The 22,196-nt window shown below is 48.5% G+C and overlaps 2 protein-coding genes across 2 annotated transcripts; both read right to left on the bottom strand.

Moving 5' to 3' along the window:
- Window positions 1–13,243: 13,243 nt before the first annotated feature.
- CUNH6orf15 (chromosome unknown C6orf15 homolog) lies at window positions 13,244–14,807 on the bottom strand. Its single transcript, XM_004782319.2, has 2 exons — window positions 14,500–14,807; window positions 13,244–14,290 (listed from the first exon to the last, which is right to left on the bottom strand). The coding sequence occupies exons 1-2, from the start codon at window positions 14,699–14,701 to the stop codon at window positions 13,380–13,382; spliced, it is 1,113 nt and encodes a 370-aa protein (XP_004782376.2). The 5' UTR covers window positions 14,702–14,807; the 3' UTR covers window positions 13,244–13,379.
- Window positions 14,808–17,089: 2,282 nt separating this feature from the next.
- On the bottom strand, window positions 17,090–21,629 carry CDSN (corneodesmosin). Its single transcript, XM_004782295.3, has 2 exons — window positions 21,426–21,629; window positions 17,090–19,525 (listed from the first exon to the last, which is right to left on the bottom strand). The coding sequence occupies exons 1-2, from the start codon at window positions 21,508–21,510 to the stop codon at window positions 18,042–18,044; spliced, it is 1,569 nt and encodes a 522-aa protein (XP_004782352.1). The 5' UTR covers window positions 21,511–21,629; the 3' UTR covers window positions 17,090–18,041.
- Between the last annotated feature and the right edge of the window lie 567 nt (window positions 21,630–22,196).

Here is a 22,196-nt window from a genome sequence, read left to right as displayed (position 1 = left end):
AACACTAAAACACACTGGGTTTAAAAGAAAATACTCCACACCATCCATGCGGACTGCATCTTCTCTTTTAAAAAGCGGCATGTGAGGGGCGCCTGATTGGCTCAGTCAGTTAACTGTCTGCCTTTGGCTCAGACCATGATCTCAGGGTCCTGGGATCAAGCCCACCTTGGCAGTCCCTGCTTAGAGCCGAGTCCGCTTCTCCCTCTCCCACTCCCTCTGCTGCTCTCCCTGCTGGTGAAGGACACCTAGGCCTTCTTTCAGAAGCCAAAGTTCATCAAGGAGTTGGGACAGGCTGCTACACATTCCTGTCCCCTGTCTAGGCAGGAGTCACTGGGGTCACATGTGTTCGCTAATCCGGTTCACTAAGGTAGGAAGCCACAACAGACTTCGGGCCCAAACCTCAGGAATAAAAAGTCTTTTTTCTGGAATGTCCTCAATTTCTTATTAAGAATATATTTTTTAGGGGCACTAGGGTGACTTAGGTGTCCAATTCTTGATTTTGGCTCGGTCATGATCTCAGAGTCCTAAGATCGAGCCCCAGGGTGGGCTCCATGCTCAGTGGGGAATCTGCTTGAGGATCCTCTGTCTCTCTCCCTCTGCCCCCCCACCACCTGCTCGCTCTTTCTCTCTGAAATGAATAAATAAAATCTTTTTTAAAAAGAATGTATTTTTTAATGTTCTTCTCTTTCTCCTCCTCTCCCTTCCCCTCTCTTCCTCCTCTTTCTGTTTTGCTATAATTACGGATTCATAAATAATTTTCAAAAACAGTACAGAGATGTCCCACACACCCTTCACCCAGCTTACCCCATACTTGCATACTAGAGTAACAACATCAAAACCAGGAATCAATGCATTTTCTCCCCCAGTGCACTGGGTTGCAGTAGGTAGCTTCAGTACTTGAAACCCAAGAAATCTCTTTCCATCTCTCATACTAACAAAATAGGTTCACATTTTCAAAGGGCTGCCCTTCGAGGAGGAAGTGCTTTGAGTCCATTCCAAGCCAACTTTTGTGGTCTAAAAATCTGTAGTTTTCTGGTCTAATTTGCCTATGGAGAGCTGAAAATCACTGGAGAGGCAAAAACCTGAAACATTGCTGCAGATTCTCACTATAGACAGCAGTATTGGCAGATGTTAAAAGATAATCCAGGGACACATGCCCTCAGGAAAGGGACTAAAGGGCCAATGCATGTGATTATCTGAGAAGTTCTCTGCATTTTTTAATGAGCAATACATTTCTCACTTACATGGATTTTCTAACACAGTCAGATTTAGGTGGTGGAAAACACCATTAAAATAGAGGGAAAGGGCGGAGGCCCCCTCTCCACAGGGGTGGGGGAGGGCTGGGTGGCTCAATAGGTTAGGCAGCTGCCTTCAGCTCAGGTGCTGATCTAAAGGCCCTAGGATCCAGCCCCACATTGGGCTCCCTGCTCAGGGGGAGTCTGCTTCTCCCTCTGCCCTTCCGCACCCCCACGCCACATGCGCGCTCTGTTTCAAATAAATAAAATCTTAACAATAATTTAAAAGTAAAATAGAGGAAACATCCTATTCTAGGCCCTGAGAGCAATGAGCTCATTTTTCAAGGATTAAATCTCTTCTAAAGAAATACACGATTGGCGGCACCTGGGTGGCTCAGTGGGTTAAAGCCTCTGCCTTGGGCTCAGGTCATGATCCGAGGGTGCAGGAATGGAGTCTTAAATCAGGCTCTCTGCTCAGTGGAGAGCCTGCTTCCCTTCCTCTGTCTCTGCCTGCCTCTCTGCCTAATCGTGATCTTTGTCAAGTAAATAAAAATCTTAAAAAAAAAAAAAAAAGAAATACACGATTGTCTCTTAAGAAGATGGGCACAGAGGCACAGGAACTCAACTGTACTCAAGTGTGTTAAAATTCACAGGAATTTGTCTCCTCTGCGGGGGGGGGGGGGGTTTGTTTTGAGGGGCAGCAAGCTGAGATCAGGGGGACCGCTATTTCTTCCCTGGTCATGGGCATCATAGCCTCACCCACAGGGTCACATCCCCGCTAAGAACGTGCCAGAGAAAGAAAGGCCCCAGGCCCTGCAGCCAGCACAGCTAACACCCCCAAGTGCTGAGGGTGAGTGTGGACGGGAAGGACAGGAGAATCAGGAGAGCAAAAAAGAAGAGGCAGGAGGGCAAAGAAAGAGAAGCAGGAGGCAAGGGAACGGAGAAGGGGTTGGTAAAGAGAGGTGGCCACCAAGGAGAGACTCCTGTTGGAGGAGGAGGAGGGTGCCCTCGGCTTCCGAAGAGAAGCAGTAACACCCATACTTCGAGCCCCTCCAGGCGGCCAGGCCCTGCCCGGAGACAGCCACAGGCTGAGTCAGATGCCTCGCCGAGAAATGGGAGGAAAACCAGGACCTCCACAGCAGCCTGGGGCTCCCAGACTGGAGTCACTGGGGAGGAGGTGGGGATGTGGTCTTGGCTGAAGTGGGGGAACTGAAAGCCAGCACACACCGCCTCCCTAAGAGTAATCTTTACAGCGCTAGGCGGCCCAGGCCCCTTCCCCAGGGCCTCCAGGTTACTAGAAGGTTCTCTCGCAGGTTGCTCGGCGGCCCCGCCCAGCCGCGCCCCCACGGAGCTTGCGCACGCCCCCTGGGCAGAGGTGGAGTGGAGAGGCGGGGCAGCAGGCACGGACGTTGCCAGAAGTATCCTCCGAAAATCAAAGGTGCACTGCTCCGCAGACGTGAAACGTGAGTTGCTTGTTGGGGCTCAACCTAAAGGAGAGATGGCAGTTGCCCGCGGGGCTTTCAGTCTGCTGTTGTTTCTTGCGTGAGTGGAAGAAATCTGAGGGTGGAGGAGATCCAGTCCTTAAGTCTCAAAGAGTATTGGGGGACAAGATGGGCTGGTAGGGGCGGCTTTATGTGTCACGGTGAGCCGAGTCCTAGCTAGGGCAGGACGCTAAGACTACAGGAGACCTAGAGCTGGACAGCGGCTTCAGGGGCACGGGGAGGAGAAGGACATGGAGCTCTGGCCCCTACTTTTAGAACTGTGGGGTGCACATGTGTTCAGATCCCAGCACTGGTGTTTGCCCTGTTCCCCACGGTGGTCGCCTTCCCTGCTCGCCGAGCCCTCGGAAATCTCCGCCTCAGCCTGTCCTCTAGTGGAGGAGTGCGGCAGGACAGGAGCGCAGAGGCAGTGGTCCGACCCACTTCATGCAGTGTAGTGAGCATCATTACTGGCGGCAGGCTTGGCAGTTAAGAGAATGACAGTGGTTGTAGACCTCTATGAATCACCTCATTTAATCCCCACAAGGAAGAGGCGGTATTTATTATAAGCTACATTTTACAAATAAGGAAACTAAGAGAGCTTCTCCAACCCATCAGCGACTACTGCCAGAATTAAATTGGTTCATACAGTTAACTGTCCTCCCAGTATCTCCTTAGTGCTGGTTCCTTTCTTTTGTCTTCCCCTGGCAAGCATTACACATGGGTTTACCTCATAAAATGAAGCAAGATAATAGGGTGCACTCTGGGTCTTACCAGGAAGCTCCCTTCTGAGCTTTCAAGCAATCCCCACTCCCAGAAAAGAAACTGAGACAGACACGAGGTATGGCTGGATCCCTGGTTTAGAGACCATTGAGCTCCTGAGGTGGAGTACTCTGGCTCGCTACCACCTCCTAGTAGCAGGATTCCTGGAAGAGAAGGACAAATGCCAATCAGATTGGTGCTTGTTGACCAAGAAATCATAGGAGAGGTGAATATTTGGGGAACATTTCGTCCAGGTCACAACAAAACCCAGTCCTGACATAAAACCTGGTATTTATTCATTTATACCAGCCTCGTTTTAAACATAACCAGAAATATCTTAAGCAAAAAACTGCAACTAGGGCCTGGCTGGCTCAGTTGGTAGAGCATATGACTCTTGGTCTCAGGGTTTTAAGTTTGAGCCCCACTTTGGGTGTATGGATTACTTAAAAATCTTTTTAAAAAATTACAACTAGGGAAAATGAAAAACCAGATAAGGGGAGCCTGGGTGGCTCAGTCGGTTGAGTGTCTGACTCTTGATTTTGGCTCAGGTCATGATCCCAGGGTCATCAGATCAAACCCTGAGTCCAGCTCTGTGGTCAATGCAGAGTCTGCTTGAGAGTCTCTCTCTCCTCTCCCTCTGCCCCTTCCCCTGCCCATGCTCTAAGTAAGTAAGTAAATAAATAAATAAATAATATATTTGGAAAAAAGAAAGAACATCAGATAAAATGAAGAGTACCAATATCATGCGGGGAAGAGGACCAGCATGATTTAGATTGCTGAGCTCTTTACCAGCCAGTTCAAAGAGGGAAATACAGTCATTACAGGGCACCCAATGTCCACAAAGTAAAAAGAGACCAGAGTCTCAGGAGAGGGCTCAGCTGTTCCTTTTCCTGAGACCGGGAGCAGTGCAATCCGTGGGCCATGCTGTTGGTCCAGCATAATCCAGGGAGAGATTCCGGCTAACGTGAAAAAGGTGCACGTGTATTCTTCTGTCATACTGACAGGAGTTCCTCTCCCCACCCACCTTTTGATGTAGAGCATGACCATGAGTTCAGTGTTATTATACACTTGACATCATAGTCTTTTGGTGTTGCTGATCAAAAGTAGGCTACCACAGAAAGAATACTCAGAGCCAGAACAGGCCTGTCTCCCCACAGAGTGATGACTAAACAGTTCACAACTCTTGTCTCCTGGAGCCCCCTTTCCTAAGGCTCACCCACTTTTGCAGCCACATTCTTTCTTCAGATAGGCCCCAAGACTGTTGATTACATTTTTTTCTTCCTGAGTTATGGTCTCCATCCAGGCATGCTTCCTCGGGTTACCCTTTGACTGGACATGATTATTCCCACATTTCCTTGGCACCATCCTTCCCCACATGGTGCCTCTCATTCCCTGTGTGCAGATTTGCCAGAGCTTCCTTTCATCAGTGATGAACTTCCACCTAACTTCCCAGAAAGCCCTTTACCAGCTCTGTGACTTCAGGCAAGTTACTAAACCTCTCTGAGCCTTGTTTTCCTCATTTCTAGTACTGACAATGCCTATCTTGGAAGGCTGTTTGGAATTAGAATGACTTGTAATAACAGAAACAGTAGTTCATCGTGTTGTTATTGTGCTGGACACAATGGTCAGCACTGAATGTGTAATTATTTGATTGAGTCATCTCAACCACCTTAGCACAGAGACCAAAAAAGAGACCAAACTGTGTGTCTATATTCTTTCTTTTCCTGGGTATCTTTTTTTCCTTTCCCAATTTTCACTGAAAGGATTTGCTTTCTGTGTTGTCATTTCAGACCAGGTGGTTTAAATGTAGAGCTTTAAGTTCTAGTGGATTTGTGATTACCCTGATATGATTTTTTAAAGATTTTATTTATTTATTTGACAGAGATCACAAGTAGACAGAGAGGTGGGGGGCAGGGGAGCAGGGGAAGCAGGCTCCCTGCTGAGCAGAGAGCCTAATGTGGGCTGGATTCCAGGACCCTGGGATCATGACCTGAGCCAAAGGCAAAGGTTTTAACCCACTGAGCCACCTAGGTGCCCCTACCCAGATATTTTTAACAAAGCTGTTTAAACTTATATTTTCAGGTAACATCAAAGGTTAATCAGTATCTTTAGTCTTTCCCCTAAATCAGAAATACTTTCACTTCTTCCCTCCTCCTCTTCCCCCACTGTAACTTCCCAGGATTCCCCAGGTTGGGTTAAAATCTTTTGGAACTGGACTCTCCTATGGTTGGATGGACCATGTACCAGGCAGAGGAAGAAGAGATAGACACGAAGTAGGAGCAAGGCCTTAGAGTGGCCAGGGCTTGAGGGCTGGGCACCCATCAGGGGGCTGGTGTGTGAGCACACGACTTCCTTGCTTCTACAGACACTCTCTGAGTCCCACTCGTTATGTCTGAGGCAGCACAGAGCAGAACCCAGAGGCCAGGGTGGGGAGAAGAGGAAGGCAAAAATCAGAGGGGCAGGTGGCCACACAGAAATGACCTTCAGTGCAAGTCCCAGGCTCTGTCACAGCTGATGATTGAGCATGGGAGTGGTCTGACTGGAACTGACTTTTTGTGTGTATTAAAATACACAAAATGAAAATAGTAAAATACACAAAACATAAAACTTACCGACTTAACCATTTTTAAGTGTGCAGTTCAGTATTAAAGCTGTGCACACTGTTGGGCTGCTATTACCACCATACCTCCCCATACCTCTTCTCATCTTGTAAATCTGAAAACCTGTCTATTAAACAATAGCCCCCACTCTCCCCTCCCCGAGTTTGAGCTGACTTTGAGGATGGGCTGGAGAAGATGCCACTCGTAGGTCTAAGGCCAATTAGGAGTTGCTGTAACCACCCAGGCAGGAGGCCACGAGGATCCCCATGTGAGAAAGAAGAAACAGGAAATGAATTTAATAATTAAGCAGAAGCACCTCCCTGTACATGAGGCACGTACCAGACCAGCCCTGCCGAGGAGTCATTTCCTGCCGGCTGGAGTCAGCCCCTGGCAAATGCAGGGCACCCTACTTGCTGTCAGTGTTCTACACAGCCCTTTCTGCACCCATTTCCCACATAATTGAAGGTCTCCACATGGTCAAAATCTATCCCTTAGCTCATCCATGCCATTCCCTTTCAATTCCGTCTCCATCCAGAGAAAATATGATCCTGTTACTCTCCTGCTTCAAACTCCATTCACATGGTTCCTCAATGATGATAAAACCCTGAATCTCTAAAAGGGCCTACAAGGCTCCCCACTTCCCCCACCTTCCTGCAGGATCTGCTCCAGTCCCTCCCCACCCACCTGTTTCCACGGCCCTCAGGATTCCTTTGGTTGCTGCAGGTGTCACCACAAGTTTCACGTAGGAGCTGCTGCCAGGAGGTGCCTGGGCACAGCCACCATCCCCCAAATCCTTTACAAACACACACACACACACACACACACACACACACACACACACACTGGCGCATCAGTTTTTGCATAACTATGAGATCATGTCTTTCTCCCCCATTAGCCTGTAAGTCTGTAAGTTCCAGGAGGAAGGGACCACGTTCCCTACGACAGCTGCAGTGCCTGGACATTCTCAGTATGCACTATTACAGCGAACTGAGTGAATAAGGTAACCTGCTCTCAAGCAAGTATGCTAAAGTCAGTTACACTCAGCTATAGGTGACTAGTAACAGCTAGGTGATCCTGGAGAGAGGCTGGAGAGGCGGCAAGCAAAGGAGGTATATGTTAAAAAGTTTGTATTAGTTTGCTCAGGCTGCCACACCAAAGTACCACAAATGGAGTGGCTTGCTGGAAGTTTGTTGTCTTAACCATTCTGGAGCTAGAAGGCTGAACTCAAGGTGTCAGCAGGGTTGGCCTCTCCCCTAGCTTCTGGTGGCCTTGGGCATTCATTGGTGTGTAGACATTATCCTGTGTCTTTACATTATCTTCCGTCTGTGTGTGCCTATGTCCAAATCCCTCCCTCCCCCCATTTTTAAAGATTTTATTTTTAAGTAATCTCCATACCCGATATAGGACTTGAACTCACAACCCTGAGACCAAGAGTCACATGCTCTACCGACTGAGCAGGCCAGGTGCCCTTCCCTCTTTTTATAACACCACCATCCTGATTACCTCATTTGAACTTGATTACCTCTGTAAAGACTCTCTTTCCAAATAAGATCATATGCTTAGGTACTGGCAGTTAAGACGTCCACCTGTCTATTTTGGGGGACACGGTTCAACCCATAACAGGGTTAAATATGGTCTCACCCCAAAGGAGTAGAGCTCAAACAAGCCCCACCAGGTGGAAATCCCAGTGAGCACTTCATTCTATCCCATCCGATGACTCTGCAGTAAACTGGCTCCCAGTCCCAACCTCAGTTTACCTGAATGTTGCCTAATTCACATCCTCTAACCTTTCCCACACTTACATTAACTTCCATGCCTGCCTTCACTTCATTCTCCCACATAGCCTGGTCCAGAGTATGTTCCTCTCCTTTAATCTCTTGGTGATGTCAAAAATCTTCATGGTTGGGGCACCTGAGTGGCTCAGTGGGTTAAGCCTCTGCCTTCCGCTCAGGTCATGATCCCAGAGTCCTGGGATCGAGCCCCGCATCGGGCTCTCTGCTCAGCAGGGATCCTGCTTCCTCCTCTCACTGTCTCTGCCTGCCTCTCTGCCTACTTGTGATGTCTGTCTGTCAAATGAATAAATAAAATCTTTTTTAAAAAAATCTTCATGGTTATTGGCACACATATTTAATAAAAATAGCAAACAATAAATATACTATGTTAAGTTAGCAAACTCATTGTAAGTTGTCTATCTCAAAAGTAGCCAACAGGGACGCCTAGGTGGCTCAGTGGGTTAAGCCTCCACCTTCTGCTCAGATCATGATCTCAGGGTCCTGGGATAGAGCCCCACATTGGGCTCTCTGCTGAACAGGGAGCCTTCTCCCCTTCTCTCTCTGCCTCCGTCTCCGCCGACTTGTGATCTTTCCCTCTCTGTCAAATAAATAAATAAAATCTTAAAAAAAAAAAAAGTAACTGACAGAGGAGGTAACATTTTTAAAAAAGGATTTTAGTTATTTGAGAGTTTATATTTAGTTATTTGAGAGAGAGAGAGCACACATGGTTTGGGTAGGGGGCCAAGAGCCGAGGGAGAAGCAGGCTCCCTGCTGAGCAGGGACCCTGACTTGGGCCAGATCCCAGGATCCTGGCATCATAACCTGAGCGGAAGACGCTTAACCGACAGTGCCACCCAGGCGTCCCAGGGGGTAGCATTTTTAATCATCTCTCAAATGGACACTCAACGCCTTGTTTTCAGTTTCAAATACTGTTCTTCCCTGAAAGAAACTAGAACCCCTTAGGCTGCAAGGCTTGGATGATAGCAGATTCCATGTCTCAGGGAAGAGGGAGGACTTGAATATTCTGTTGTTACCAGAAAGCAAGGATGCTTCAAGAATAGCAAGGAGGGTGCTAAAAAGGACAAAGGAAAGTGAAAGAATAGAACTCTTCAATAAATGGTGTGGGGAAAACTGGACAGCAACATGCAAAAGAATGAAACTGGACCACTTTCTCACACTATGCACAAAAATAAGCAGAAAATGGAACTGTAAATCTCCTAGGAGAAAATGTAGGCAGTAACCCAAAGAAAACGAAACCTCTAACTTGAAAAGATACATGTGCCCCTATATTTACCACAGCATTATTTACGATAGTCAAGATATGGAAGTAACCTAAGTTTCCATCAGTAGATGAATGGAGGAAGATGTGGTAAACACCCCCCAACATACACATGCAGTGGAATGTTAGCCATAAGAAACACTGAAGTCTTGCATTTGTAATAACATGGATGGATCTAGAAAGTATAATGCTAAGTGAAATAAGTCAGAGAGATACAAATACTGTATGATTTCACTCCTATGTGGAATTTAAGAACCAAAACAAATGAGTAAAGGGGGGAAAAAAGAGGGACAAACCAAGAGACAGACTCTTAAATACAAGAACGAACTAATGGTTACCAGAGGTGGGGGGGGGGATGGGTGAAACAGGTGAAGGGGATTAAGAATACATTTGTCAAAAAAAAAAAAATATATACTTGTCATGATGAGCAAGGAGTAATATATAAAACTGTTGAATCACTATATTTTACACCTGAAACTAATATAAAGCTAGTATAACACTATGTTAATTATACTTGAGTTTTTAAAAGAGATTAAATAAATAAATAAAAAGGACAAAGGCACCAACTTAAAGGAGCTCCCATTGTTCACCTGAAGAGAGTTGAACATGAGAAGAAAGAGGGTGAGGGGAAAAATGATAATTAGGGTTCATTGAAGTAAATGAGGCTGTAGAAGGCTGTGAGATCATTACAATACTCAAAAGATAAAAGCCAATATAAAGTGCACAAAAGATGGCTTGTAATAGAAAAGAATGGAGTTCTTAAAAATTGATTTTAATAAAAAGGGAAGGGGTGCCTGGGTGGCTCAGTGGATTAAGCCGCTGCCTTCGGCTCAGGTCATGATCTCAGTGTCCTGGGATCGAGCCCCGCATCGGGCTCTTTGCTCAGCGGGAGCCTGCTTCTCTCTCTCTCTGCCTGACTCTCCGCCGACTTGTGATCTCTCTCTGTCAAATAAATAAATAAAATCTTAAAAAAAAAAAAAAAATAAAAAAAATAAAAAGGGAATTGTTCATTTTGTTTCTTCTATCAATTACGCGTCTGCTTATGAAGAGAGAGAGATGTGCTTTCATCTATGTAAGTAGAAAAGAATGCTCAGAAAGCCAAGAAGCCCCACTGTAAATATGGGCGTTAGCAGAAATGAGGAAATCTGACAAGGGGCGAGGTCAGACACAACAATGAAAGAGAAGGTGGTTTCAACAGGAGATACCAAGACAATAAATTAACCAAAACATCACTGAAGGAGAGAGCTAATAAAGTCAATGCGGGGTTCTCATCTCCTAGAAGATTCTAGATTGCACTACTAACTACAATAAAATATAAGGATTGCATCAGATTTAATAATGCTAATAGATCTAGCAGTATGTCATAATGAGAGAAATGTATTATGCGTACCGGGCAAGAGGGATTTTTTAAAGTATGCTGTTAAGGGGACAAAATGGGTTGCAACATTCTAAAATTCATGCCCTTTAGAAGTTTTATTCTCCGGTGAGATTCAGTTTCATATCACAGCCCTGGCTATAAAGTAATACCAAGTGCTGATGAGAACATGGAAAACTTGGAGGCTTCATACACAGCTGGGGAGATGGGAAACCGGGTGTTGCCAGTTTGCAGGACATCAGACAGTTCCTCAGGAGGGAAAGCGCAGAAGCAGAAGGAGTGGCAGCTCATGCAGGTTACCTGCAGCCCAGATTTGAACTGTAAACTGTGCAGCCAGCCTCACTCCCTGCCCACACTCAGCAGGCCAAGATGCAGATCCTAAGATTACTGAAACATCAGGATGGTATAAAAATAAAACATTGACGGGGCGCCCGGGTGGCTCCGTAGGTTAAAGCCTCTGCCTTCGGCTCAGGTCATGGTCTCAGGGTCCTGGAATCAAGCCCCGCATCGGACGCTCTGCTTGGCAGGGAGCCTGCTTCCTCCTCTTTCTCTGCCTGCCTCTCTGTCTACTTGTGATCTCTGTCTGTCACATAAATAAAATCTTTAAAAAAAAATTAAAAATAAAACATATTGACATCCTGGAAAGGGAACCAAACAATGGAAGAGGAAAGAGAAGAAGAATGAAGAAGTAAGTTTAAATCCATGGAACCTGCTTTCTGATTTTTACTGGAAATGAAGGGATCAGTTTTATAATCATTACAACTTGTGCATGTGTTTGCTTCGTTGGGGGTTTAAGATACTTAAGAGCATCTTACATATCAGACTTGTGATTTTCATTAAATGTATAAATGTCTAAATGTGAACCAGTATTTAGTGTTTGCATAAACTTGGTTTATTAAATCCATAAGTTTTTGTACAGTAGTTGTGTAAGTAGTATGAATTGTGGGGATTCGCTGGAAGGGTGTGTGTGAGAGCACCCTCTCCAGAGTCTGACACATAGTAGGTACTCAGTAACAGTTAGGTGGGTTTTTGTTAATTGCATACTGTACCTGAGCACCACCCGCACAGATAATGAGAATAATTCGGTTTGTCACTGACTCTGTCACTTGTTAGCTGTGTAACCTTAAGAAAATTGCTTAAGGTCTCTGGGCCTCAGTTTCTTCATCTTGTAATACCTAACTCACAGATAGTAGTGAGGATAAAATGATGGAGTATTCAGAACATTTTATGAGCTGAGAAGGGCTGCATAGGGTTTGTAAGGAAATGTCAGTGAGGCTCTGGGAAGCCCAGAGAGGAGTACAGATTAGACTCGGTGTGCAGGCATGTGGCTTAGGAATAAGGTAGAAGAGAGAACAGGGAGTCAGAGAGAGGGTTCCTTGATCCAGCCTTGGTCCAGACTTGCTGCTATCCGGTACAGCAGTGAAAAAATAGATACATGGTGCTTACTCTCTATGGAGTATGGGTAACATAAGAGGAGGTACTAACTTGGAAGTTAGAAGTGCAAATTGTCAACCAGAAAGAGGGACAGAGAGAACTGAGACCCTAAGCCTGAGAGAATGAACTTGGGCTTGTGGGAGAGAGAGGTGCTGAAAACAGAACCAGGACAGGGAGAAACCAAGAGTCCAAGGTGGGAAAGAACTGTGAGAGTGAGGTTGAGGTAATACAGAAAGGAGTGTGGTTGGGTCGGGATGGGAAACTGTCCTAAGAAGGAATTCTTGGCGTAGGATGGAGTATTATGGCAGACACTGGGACAGAAGTTTCTCTAAGAACACCCACCTCACCTGCAGGCAGTTCCCCATCCCTCCAATTCTAGTGTTTATTCTTTGTTTCCTTCCCACAACCTAGCCAATTCCTGGGACTTGGGGTGATTCCCATGCTATCTGTGGGCACACACCTGGATCACTCTGGTTAAGTACACACATGGCGCAGCGAAAGACATGGCATGGCAACCGGGAGTGTGTCCTTCTGCAAACCCCATCACCCCCAGCTGGGTCCTGCTAACTTCCATCCCACTTCCTACAGTGACCCTCCCCACTTCACTCCAACTTTGTGCAGGATACTGAACTCCAGGGAAACAAAAGGGTGGCAGAGAGACGACTATGTGACCAAAAGAAGAGACTGTGCCATCACTTGGGAATAAAGTGTAAAACACAGCTGCAGTAGGATTGTTTTTCTTTCCCTTTACTTTCTCCCTGTACTTCCTTCATTCATCGAGGTCTACTATTCATTCGACAAATGTTCAAAGTCTTGGTTCTCTAGGGCACAATGTACCAAATGATGCGTGTAAGGGAGGAGATCAGTGCATCCCCTGTTTTCAAGAAGCTTGCATTTTGGAGACGAAGATATAAGCAGAAACAATGACTTTCTCTGACTCTGTTCCTCTGTGAATCAAAGGGTATTAATTTCCCATTTGGCCTTGGTGGGAAGGACCACCTTTTTGGATCTCATCCTTTCCTTCTGTCACAGGTGCCATCTCAATAGGTCTTGCTGACAGTTCTGGAACCAGCTTTCCCACCTGGCTAGGGTAAGACCATAAAGTTCCACTCTCAATGTTCCACCCAGATGTTCCACCACATCTGGGCTTTGATCTTTTTCAAAGTATAGGGGACAGAGTTCCTAGAGACCCTACAGAGATGGCTCTAGCCACAGGGGTGGCTAGAGAATGGGGATGGACATAACTCACTTCACTTTGCACCCAGAAACAAAAACACTACAAAGGAAAAAATTTAATAACTGCTTGTGTTTTATTAGAGATTGGCATGGGGGGAAGCAGGAGAGGCAGTGAAAAGTAGAGAGAATGCTAGAAAACACACTCACTGAATCTTCATTTAGCTCACACAGCATTCTTTCAATTTCCAATTTCCCCTCTGTCATTCTCCTAACCCCACTGTAACCCAGGGTTTGGGGGGTTGAGAAAGCCAGCTGGAGTGTTCCAAGAAGAGCCAGTAGGACGGAGAACTCTGGGAGGAAACTGATTATTAATACCTGGGCGTAGGTGGATATTCCCCCAGCTGCCTCCTGGATATAGGTTAATATCCCCCCAGCTGGTACCTGGATACCGGTTAATATTCCCCCAGCTGCCTCCGGGAGACCGGTTAATATCCCCCCATATAGTACTTGGGTATTGATTATTGATACCCCAGATTCCCACAGGCTGTGGCATGGGCCTTGTTCCCCATCCAGTTCCAGGACCTCCATCTCCCCAGGACACACCTGGATTCAAGGTTCCCCAGGGGTGCCCAGGCAGAAATGGCTGTCGAATGCTGTTAAGAGGATGTTGAACAAGGATTTCTCTCTGGGCTCCCAGCACATTAGAATGAAGCCACTGTCTAGACTTGGAATCCTGGTAGAGGTGTGAAGCCTTGAGTATGGGGCCTATGGAGCGTGTAGAGGGTGCTGCGGGCAAAGGACTGTTGCCTAGAGGGAGGGCAACAGCACCAGAAAGGTAAGACCATTTTTCAGGCAGCGCTTCCCTCACGTGGTCCTCAGTGGCAGCAGCCATTATCTGCCAAGGATCTTCAGAGGACCAGGAATCCATGGAGGGTAGCCCCCCAGTTGGGGGCCATCTCTGAACCCCAGAACCACCTGCAGGTTGGAAGCCAGCTAATGGAGAAGCATTGTACTTCAAAGGAACCCTTGTTAAATCATTTGGCCCAGGGTCTGGTTTGGGCTGAGGAAGTTCAGAGTTGGAGTGGCTGGGCAAGGAAGGTTGTTCAAGCAGATGCAAGTTGGTTCCCAAGTGTTGGAGAACTTCCTCCTCCACTGCAGCAATACTTTGGGCAAAAAAGCCTGAGGAAAAGGAAAGAGGAGACAGCAAATGGACTGGATATTTGGTTCCAATGCCCACCTTTCCTGATTCCTGGATTCTCTTTGCTTCCAGTCCCTTCATTTTCCCCAGGGACCCAAGGGACCCTCCTACCTCTACCCCTTCCCTCAATTCCAGTTCCCCTGGGGCCCCCAGTCTCTACCTGTGCAAGGGTTGGGCACAACCTCCATACCTGGAAGATGAAGACAGGTCAGAAGAATCAGGCCCAGAGGAACACTGCTCCCCACCGTGCAGCCCTGCGTCTTGCTCAGCTCTAACATCTCTCTCTGCGCCAAGGCAGCCAGCCCTTTATCCTCTTGGGGGTGGGGGTGGGCAACAGAAACAAGATGAGCCAGTGGTTGTGCAGATAGTAAGTCTGTACATTCCACTCTCATTCCTAATTCAATCTGTGGCAACAGGTGCCACTTGAATGTCCCAGGAAGGCTGGGTGTTTCCGTCCCTGGTTCCTTTCCTCAAGTTCCCCACCCATTCCTGACCCGGTGTGCTGGGTCATAGCTCATCACTGATTGCCAGTCCTGCCCTGCCCTGGCTCCCTACAACAAGCATAGGAGGGCCTTCACCTTTGGGGTCCCAATCTCTTCATTTCCTTCTCAACAATAGAAACACTTACTTCTCTTCATTTTCTCTTTGGGATCCAGATCATTCTCTTCCAGCACCACTTTCTCATGCATCCCTATAGCTCCTTTCCCTTGACGCAACCTATAGGGGTTCTGGAGTGCAGAAGTACCTCCCCCATTGGAGAGGCTGCTCCTAAATGAGACCTGTCTGTAAGGAAATAGACCTGGTTCCCATCCTTAAGAGATGACGGTGTACTAATTTCCTTCCACTGCTGTCACAAATAGTCACAAACTTAGTAACTTACAACAATACAAGTTTATTATCTTACAATTTTGAAGATCAGAAGTCTGTCATAGTTCTCACTGGATTAAAATCAAGGAGTCACCAGGGTTGTGTTTCTTTCTAGAGGCTCTAGGGGATAATCCATTTCCTTGCATTTTCCAGCTTCTAGAGGCCTGCCTTCCTTGGCTCATGGTCCCCTTCCTCCATATTCAAAGCCAAAAACCAAGTTTCTTCTTACGTTACACCACTCTGACCTTTTCTTCTTTTTCCCTCTTCCACATTTAAAGACCCTTATGATTACACATTGACCCACCCAAATAATTCAGGATAATCTCTCTAAGGTCAGCTAACAGCATTAATTCCATCTGCAACCGTAATTTCCCTTTGCTATGTAACCTAACATATTCACAGGTTCCAGGGATGATGTGGACATCTTTGGAGGTGCAGAGGAGGACAGCATTCAGTCTACTACAGATGGCCAAATGGATATACAGAATATAAGAAATACTGAGAGGGAGTAGATGTTCCCAACTCACAGTAGAGAAAGGTGTTTAAATGCTATAGTCAAATGGCCATGAATTGATAATTTTTGAAGCTGAGTTGTGAGAGAACAGGGATTCATTAATTCTTTTGTTTACTCGTAAATATGTTTGAATTTTTTACAATAAAAAGTGTATAAATGCCTTTGTTTTTTCTGTTGCTTCCAGGAGATACCCAGGCAAGGCATCCCTGATTACATGAAGTCTAAAATAAGCTGTTAGATTTTCCTTTTCCATCCTCATCCTCAGCCCCTGATTGCTGGCTACCGGGTGAGTAGGGAGTTCCTCTTTGGAACTGGCCAGTGGAGGGCAAAGTCCTTTTTGAGTGACATCCACCAGATTTGTAAAAGCTTTTGACCTTGACCACACCAGAACCTAGAGGAATCCCCACATCAGAGTCTGTATCCCTCCTACAATTGTGGTTCATGGAACCTCTAAGAGCCTTGATGTGTGTCATTGGCAGCAGTCCAGGGCCAGATGCTGGGCCAAGTGTGATTCACCAATGATGATAAAGACAGGACTATTCTGCAGCCCTTCTCTGTCTTCAGTCAATCCTACAGGTTGGCTCAGCTGCCAGGTCGTTTCTGATCAACAATAGCCCTAAATTTGGGACCAGCTAACACCATTCAACAGCAGGGAATGGATTAGATCCTAGGGTAGGAATAAATTCCTTTGTAAGCAGAGGTTCTGAGAGGTGGCCTGTGCTTTGGGTGAGGTCCTTCCTAAAGGGACAAACATAGCCCATTCTCCCCTTTCTCGGGTAAGAGAACTTCCTTGGCCTCAGCCTCCCCAGAACACAGCTGTCTGGGCCTCCCCACCCTCTGCTTTCTCTCTCTTCTCCCATGGAGACAACTCCCTTTCTCCACTATAGTGCTCTGCCCTCTCACCTCCCACAGATCTCATTAGAACTGCAGCAGAGGCAGCTAGAGTGTGGAGGTGGAGAGAACACTTGGCTCTGTTCTGCTATGGGCAGGTACATTTTTATGTAATTGAGTCACTATGCTTGGAGGCACTCCCTGTCGTGCTCCCAACCTCTCTCTTTTTCTCTCTCCACCCCTAGTTCCCAGAACAACACCAACCTGGGATCCTTCCCACTCAGTCACCAGGAATCTGATCTGGTTGTTGTATTCCAGCTTTCCCAAGGTTCCAAGGGTCCCAGAAACCCAGGAAATCAATGCCCAGATTCCTAGAGAGGATGGCATCTAGTAAATGAGGCAAATTAGAGAAGAAGGAGCCTGCATGGGGTGGGGAGGGGAATAATTAGGGCCCCATACAGGGAGAGGGGAAGACCCTAGATGAATGGGGAGTGGAGAGAGAATGGGTTTCCTGGAGCAATGAGAAAGTAGAGAAATGTGAGGAAGAATCTTGGAGACCAACCTCTGCTTTCAGTTTAACAAATATTTATTGTTTTCCTCCTTTATGGGAGGAGCTATAAAGTATAAGAGAAATACTGTTCCAACTTATGAGTGAAAATGGGGGGACATGGGTATTTCCAGAGGTACAGAAGAGCATCACGTAGGTCCTAAGATGAGACCCAAGACACCAAGATGGCAAAAGTCTGCATCTAGCTCACACAGTTTATTGAACCATCTGTCCAGGGTCCAGAGAGAGCAGGGAACCTACTCCAGTGTCTGAGGGTATCCTGGTGTCTCCCTCACACAGGGAAGCGTCTAAGCATTGAGGGAAGTGGCAGCCAGGACAGGGGATTGAGACGGAGACCTTGAGAGGCAAAAAGGAGTGTTGGGAACTCACAGAGGGTGTGGTGAGCCCTGTGGTGGAGGGTGGGAATGGAATTGGGAGTGTGAGAATCCCATGGTGTGCCATTTTGGTTGACCAGATGGCAAAGAGAGGTCAGTGAAAAGTGGTTATTGCTTTCAAGCAACAGTTTAGACTTTGCTTTCTTTGGCAAACAGGTAAAAAGGGGGATGACTTCTCCAGGAACCAGAGTTACTATGGAACATTTCAGGGGTTTCCCAGTCAGGAATCTGAATGGGTAGGATTAGCTAATGTATTATACCATCTCAAATAAATGACAGAGGAAATTTTAGGGAATGGTTATCTGGCAGAGAGGGCACTGCAGTATAAGGGGAATCTAAGCAGTAGGAGAGAATGGGGAAAGGAATTTGGAGTCTACAATTTGGAGAGTTGAAGAAAAAAGAGACGATAAGGGGAGTCTGCCATATTGGAGCAATGGAGGAAATAGAGCAACTCTCTTGGGAAGGAGGCAAACAGAGCTAACCCCATGCCTGGGCCACTGGTCTTCTCCCAACTGAGAGACGGTGTGTGTGTGTGTATACATGTGTATGCCCACACATGCATGTAGGCAAAAGCTAACTTATGGACTGTCAAGTGACTCTCCTTGGGGTAGGAAAACTTCAGGGTCAGCTAGCTGGGGCCCCAGAGGCTTCACTTGGGCCAAGATGTCCCGGATGGAGCGGCAGGGGAGCTTTCCAGAGCTGCTGGGACCACAGGGCTTGGCACCAGCGGAAGGATCAGGTTGGGGAGAGCCATCAGGACCCCCACTCAATGTAGAGGAGGAAACAGAAATGCAAGGGTGACCAGAAGAGCTGGATTTGCTGCCACAGGGCTGAAGGATGATTTTACCACTGCCTTGGGAGCTGGAGGTGCCGCTGAAGGAGCCAGGGCCAGGTGGGGAGCAGGGCCCCTGTGAAACACCACCACAGGGATGGAAGGATGAACTACTGGAAATGCTAGAACTGCTGTGGGCTCCAGAACTCGAGAGGGAGCAGGGCCCCTTAGAGCCAACTGCACAGGGCTGGACCCCACCAGAGCCCACTGGCTGGAACACAATGGCTGAGGAAGATCCCGACTGGTAGACATTGGAACTAGAAGAGCTGTGGCTGGGGATGATGGGATTGCTGGAGAAGTATTTGCCCTCAGAGATGGGGGGCCCAGCTGCAAAGGAAGGGACACCTGGAGAGCCTTTGACGGGGTTATCTTTGGTGAAGTAGCCCACAGGGTAGATTTTGCCCCCACTGTAGGTCATGCCTGGGACCAGATAACTGTCAGAAGAGCCACCCACCACTTCATAGCTGCCGTAAGACTTGTCTACAGAGGTGATTGGGGGGCAGGGCTTTCCTGGAAGGCCACCACTGTTGCAGGGGGCACCCTGGACCCCTCCAGGGCCACCAGAGCCGTGCTGTTCCACCACCACCACCACTGGCCTTTGACCTCCTGACACAGAGTGGGAGCTGGAGATGTAGGAGCCAGAGTGGGAGACAATAGGCCCCCCACTGCAGGGAGAGTCAGAGACATCTGAATTACAGGGGCGTAAGTTAGAGTTGACCCTTTGGCCATTGCTGCTGGATATCCAAGAGCTTTGGGAAACAGATGAGCTTGAGCCGCCTCCAGACTGGGAAGATCCTAAGTGGGAAGAACCATCACTGACTGGTAGAGCCGAGCCAGATCCTGGTTGGGAACTGCTGCTTCCATATTGGGAACTGCTGCTTCCTGACTGGGAGCTGCTGCTTCCTGACTGGGAGAAGCTGGATCCAGAGGAGTAGCTGATCTGGGAATGCCCTGTTCCTGGCTTAAATAACGCAGATCCTGAAGAACCACCCTGGGTGACACTGGAGACACTGGCGCCACCACTGGAGCCACCAGAACCACTGGGGCCACCAGAAGAGCCACTGCTGGAGCCACTGGAACTGGAAATGGAGCTGCTGGAACTGCTGGAGCTACTGTGGCCACTGAAGCTACTGGAACCACTCTTCCCAGTGAAACAGGGGTCGCCGGGGGAGGTGATACGTGCACCCTTGCAGGGGTCTGAGAAGGTCCCGATGCTCTTAGCCAAGGCCCCTGCGGAGGAAGGAGTGGTTAGTAAGGGCCAGAGTGGCTTGGCTTCCTCCCTCAGCTTCCAAGCTCATCTCAGTCATCTGCTTCTGATTTCTCCTGAGAGGAGCCCAGGGGGAGTCTGGGGTGGAAGAGGAAGTGAGAACTGACTGTTGTCTGTAAAGGAAAATGAGGTGGCAGTAGAAGGGCCATTTCAATGTTCTGGAAGGGGGCAGGGACAGAGAAAATGAGACTCCAAAGGAGGAGGTGTTAGAAGAAGACGGCAAGGAGGAGTAGCAGGGGCTTATGGCTCCAAAAGAAAGGACCCCAAAGAAACAGAGCGTGGGGGAGACTGAGACTTCTCGAGACGGGGCATACATCCTAAGGGGGGGACATCCCAGATGAGATTAAGGGAGCAAATGGAAGGAGGAGACAAGACAAAACAATAGCTGGCCGGGAAGGAAAGGAAAAGTAGCAAAAGAGACTGAGAAAAGAGGAAGCCGGTGGCAGAGGGACTGAGGTAAAGGCAAGGGTGTCTGAGGACTGAGATTCTGTCACTAGCCTCCTGGGGAGAGTCCAGGCTTGGGCAGAGGGTGGGAGTTCTGTTCACATCTCAGTCCTGGCCCTGCCAGGAAAGCTAGGTGGAGGCCAGGATGTGGGGGCACCACTGTCGCCTCAGAACCTGCTGGTACAGTGTGACAGGACACCGCACCCTGAGCCAGCCGTGCTGTCCTGGCCCAGCCCAGGGGCACGAGGATGAAACCCGCCTCCAAGGCTCACCACCATTATCAGCTTCCCTCACTCTCCACCCAGCCATCAGCCATGCCCACCCACCTGCCCTTCACGCTCCCACCTTTTCATCCCTGGCAGATGTGGAACCACTTCTTTCCTTAACCAAGACTTCGCTTCTAACCCCGGGCTCAACATACCCCCGTTGTTCCTCTGCTCCCCACCTCACCGCCTTCAGGTCCCAAGAAGTGTGCGCTAAGCTTCATGCCAGCAAGTTACTAAGTCTCTGAGCATCAGTTTATACATTAGGAGAAGTCGAATCTGTCCCCCAACAAGCAGTTTCTCCTCAGTTTGTGAGGTTCCCATTCTCTCCTCCAAGAGAAGTTCTCTGTGGCCACTTCCATACCAAACCCAGCTCTGCCTGCAGCCCCCCTCACCTGGCAGCACTCATCATGGAGAGTTCCTGCTCTCCTTCTCCTTGCCCCAAGGCACACAGCCTGCTTTCTGCCCCCGGGGGCCGGGGGCAGGTTTTCCGCAAATACCCACTGGTCCACAGCACAGCCCCAGGCTGGATCCTGGCTTTCCTGCTTTCTAAGCTGTGATTTTCGCCAGTTTCTTGACCTGTCCAAGCCTCTGTGTCCTCCCCGTACAGTGGGAATAATGAATCTCTCTCATACGGTTCTTCTAAAGATCGAAAGTGCTCATGGAAAGTGCTAGAATCATGTCTGGCACATAAAAACACTCTATAGATGGTAACGATTATTCCTGTTAAATATCGAGTCTTCGTCTTCTACTGCTCTAATCATTGACAAAAGCAATGACAACAACCACAAACATTTTCATAACCCTCTAATTTCCAAAGCACTTGTCACATACATTATTTAATTTGAGACTCTGAGATCTGATTAGAGCTAGCTGTTACCATTAACCTGGTCTTAAAGTTCCAGAAACTGTGGCTCGGGAAGCTCAAGTAACTTGCCTGGGGTGACAGGGCAGTGAGGAGTAGCCCTCAGACTCCAGAGCTCCTGCCCTTTCCCCTTGCTGGGTCCTCTCCTGGCTTCTCCCTGGACGGCGATTCCTCCCACCTGCCAGCACCCGCAGCTCCAGATCCCGCCAGTCTCCTCTGATCTGCGATCTGCATCCTTCTACCCCAACCCTCCCTGCTTGCCTCCGCTCCCGGGGCCCCCCAGCCTCCTACCTGGCAGGAGGAGCGCAGCCAGCAGCAGTGCCATCATTCCTCGCCCTCCCACACGCCCCATCTGGGGTGCCTGCGAGGAGCCCATCTTGGACTGTGCAGCCTTCTGACTGACAGCAGCTCGTGGACACCCAGGGCCTTTATGCCAGGGCTGGACATTCTCCGGGCAAGAGTCACTGTGGGGAGGGGTGGGGAGGTGGAGGGGCAGGTGCTCGGGGCAACTTGGTGTGGCCAGGAGGAGCTGAAGTAATCAGTCAGGGCATCTGCCTACTCAGCGGCAGGGGAGGCTTCGGCTGGGGGAACCCCTGGCCACAGGGCCCTTAATGATTCCCACCTTCCTGCCACCTGACTGGCCTACCCATGGCTATGCATTGCTTAACCCGGAACCAGGCCCTCTGCCCACCCACTCAGGCAGCCGCTCTCACCACAAGCCCATCATGGGCTTCCTCACTCTCCCACCTCCCCCTGTGCTGGCCTGTCCCTCTCCCCACCCTCCTTCCATGCACAGACACAGACACTTCAACTTTCCCATCCACAGCAAGGTGCCTGCTCAGAACCGCCGCCCCCCCCCCCCCCCCGCCACCTGGCTTCTCACCCACAGCCCCTGGATCTGCCCCTTTCCTTGGGATCCATCACTCAGTCTCCACATTTCTCCTGCAGATCAAAGGGTCTGCACTCCACTCCCCAGAGCCCCCCTGTTGTCACTGCCCATGTTCATGCCTGCCACATGCCTCTTACATATTTCATCCATGAATGAGACTTTCCCCTCTTGCC

Source organism: Mustela putorius, unplaced genomic scaffold (genome assembly GCF_011764305.1).
Source record: "Mustela putorius furo isolate JIRA1106 unplaced genomic scaffold, ASM1176430v1.1 tig00003856_pilon_pilon_pilon, whole genome shotgun sequence".
NCBI lineage: Eukaryota > Metazoa > Chordata > Mammalia > Carnivora > Mustelidae > Mustela > Mustela putorius.
This window is presented reverse-complemented; position numbering and strand designations above follow the sequence as displayed.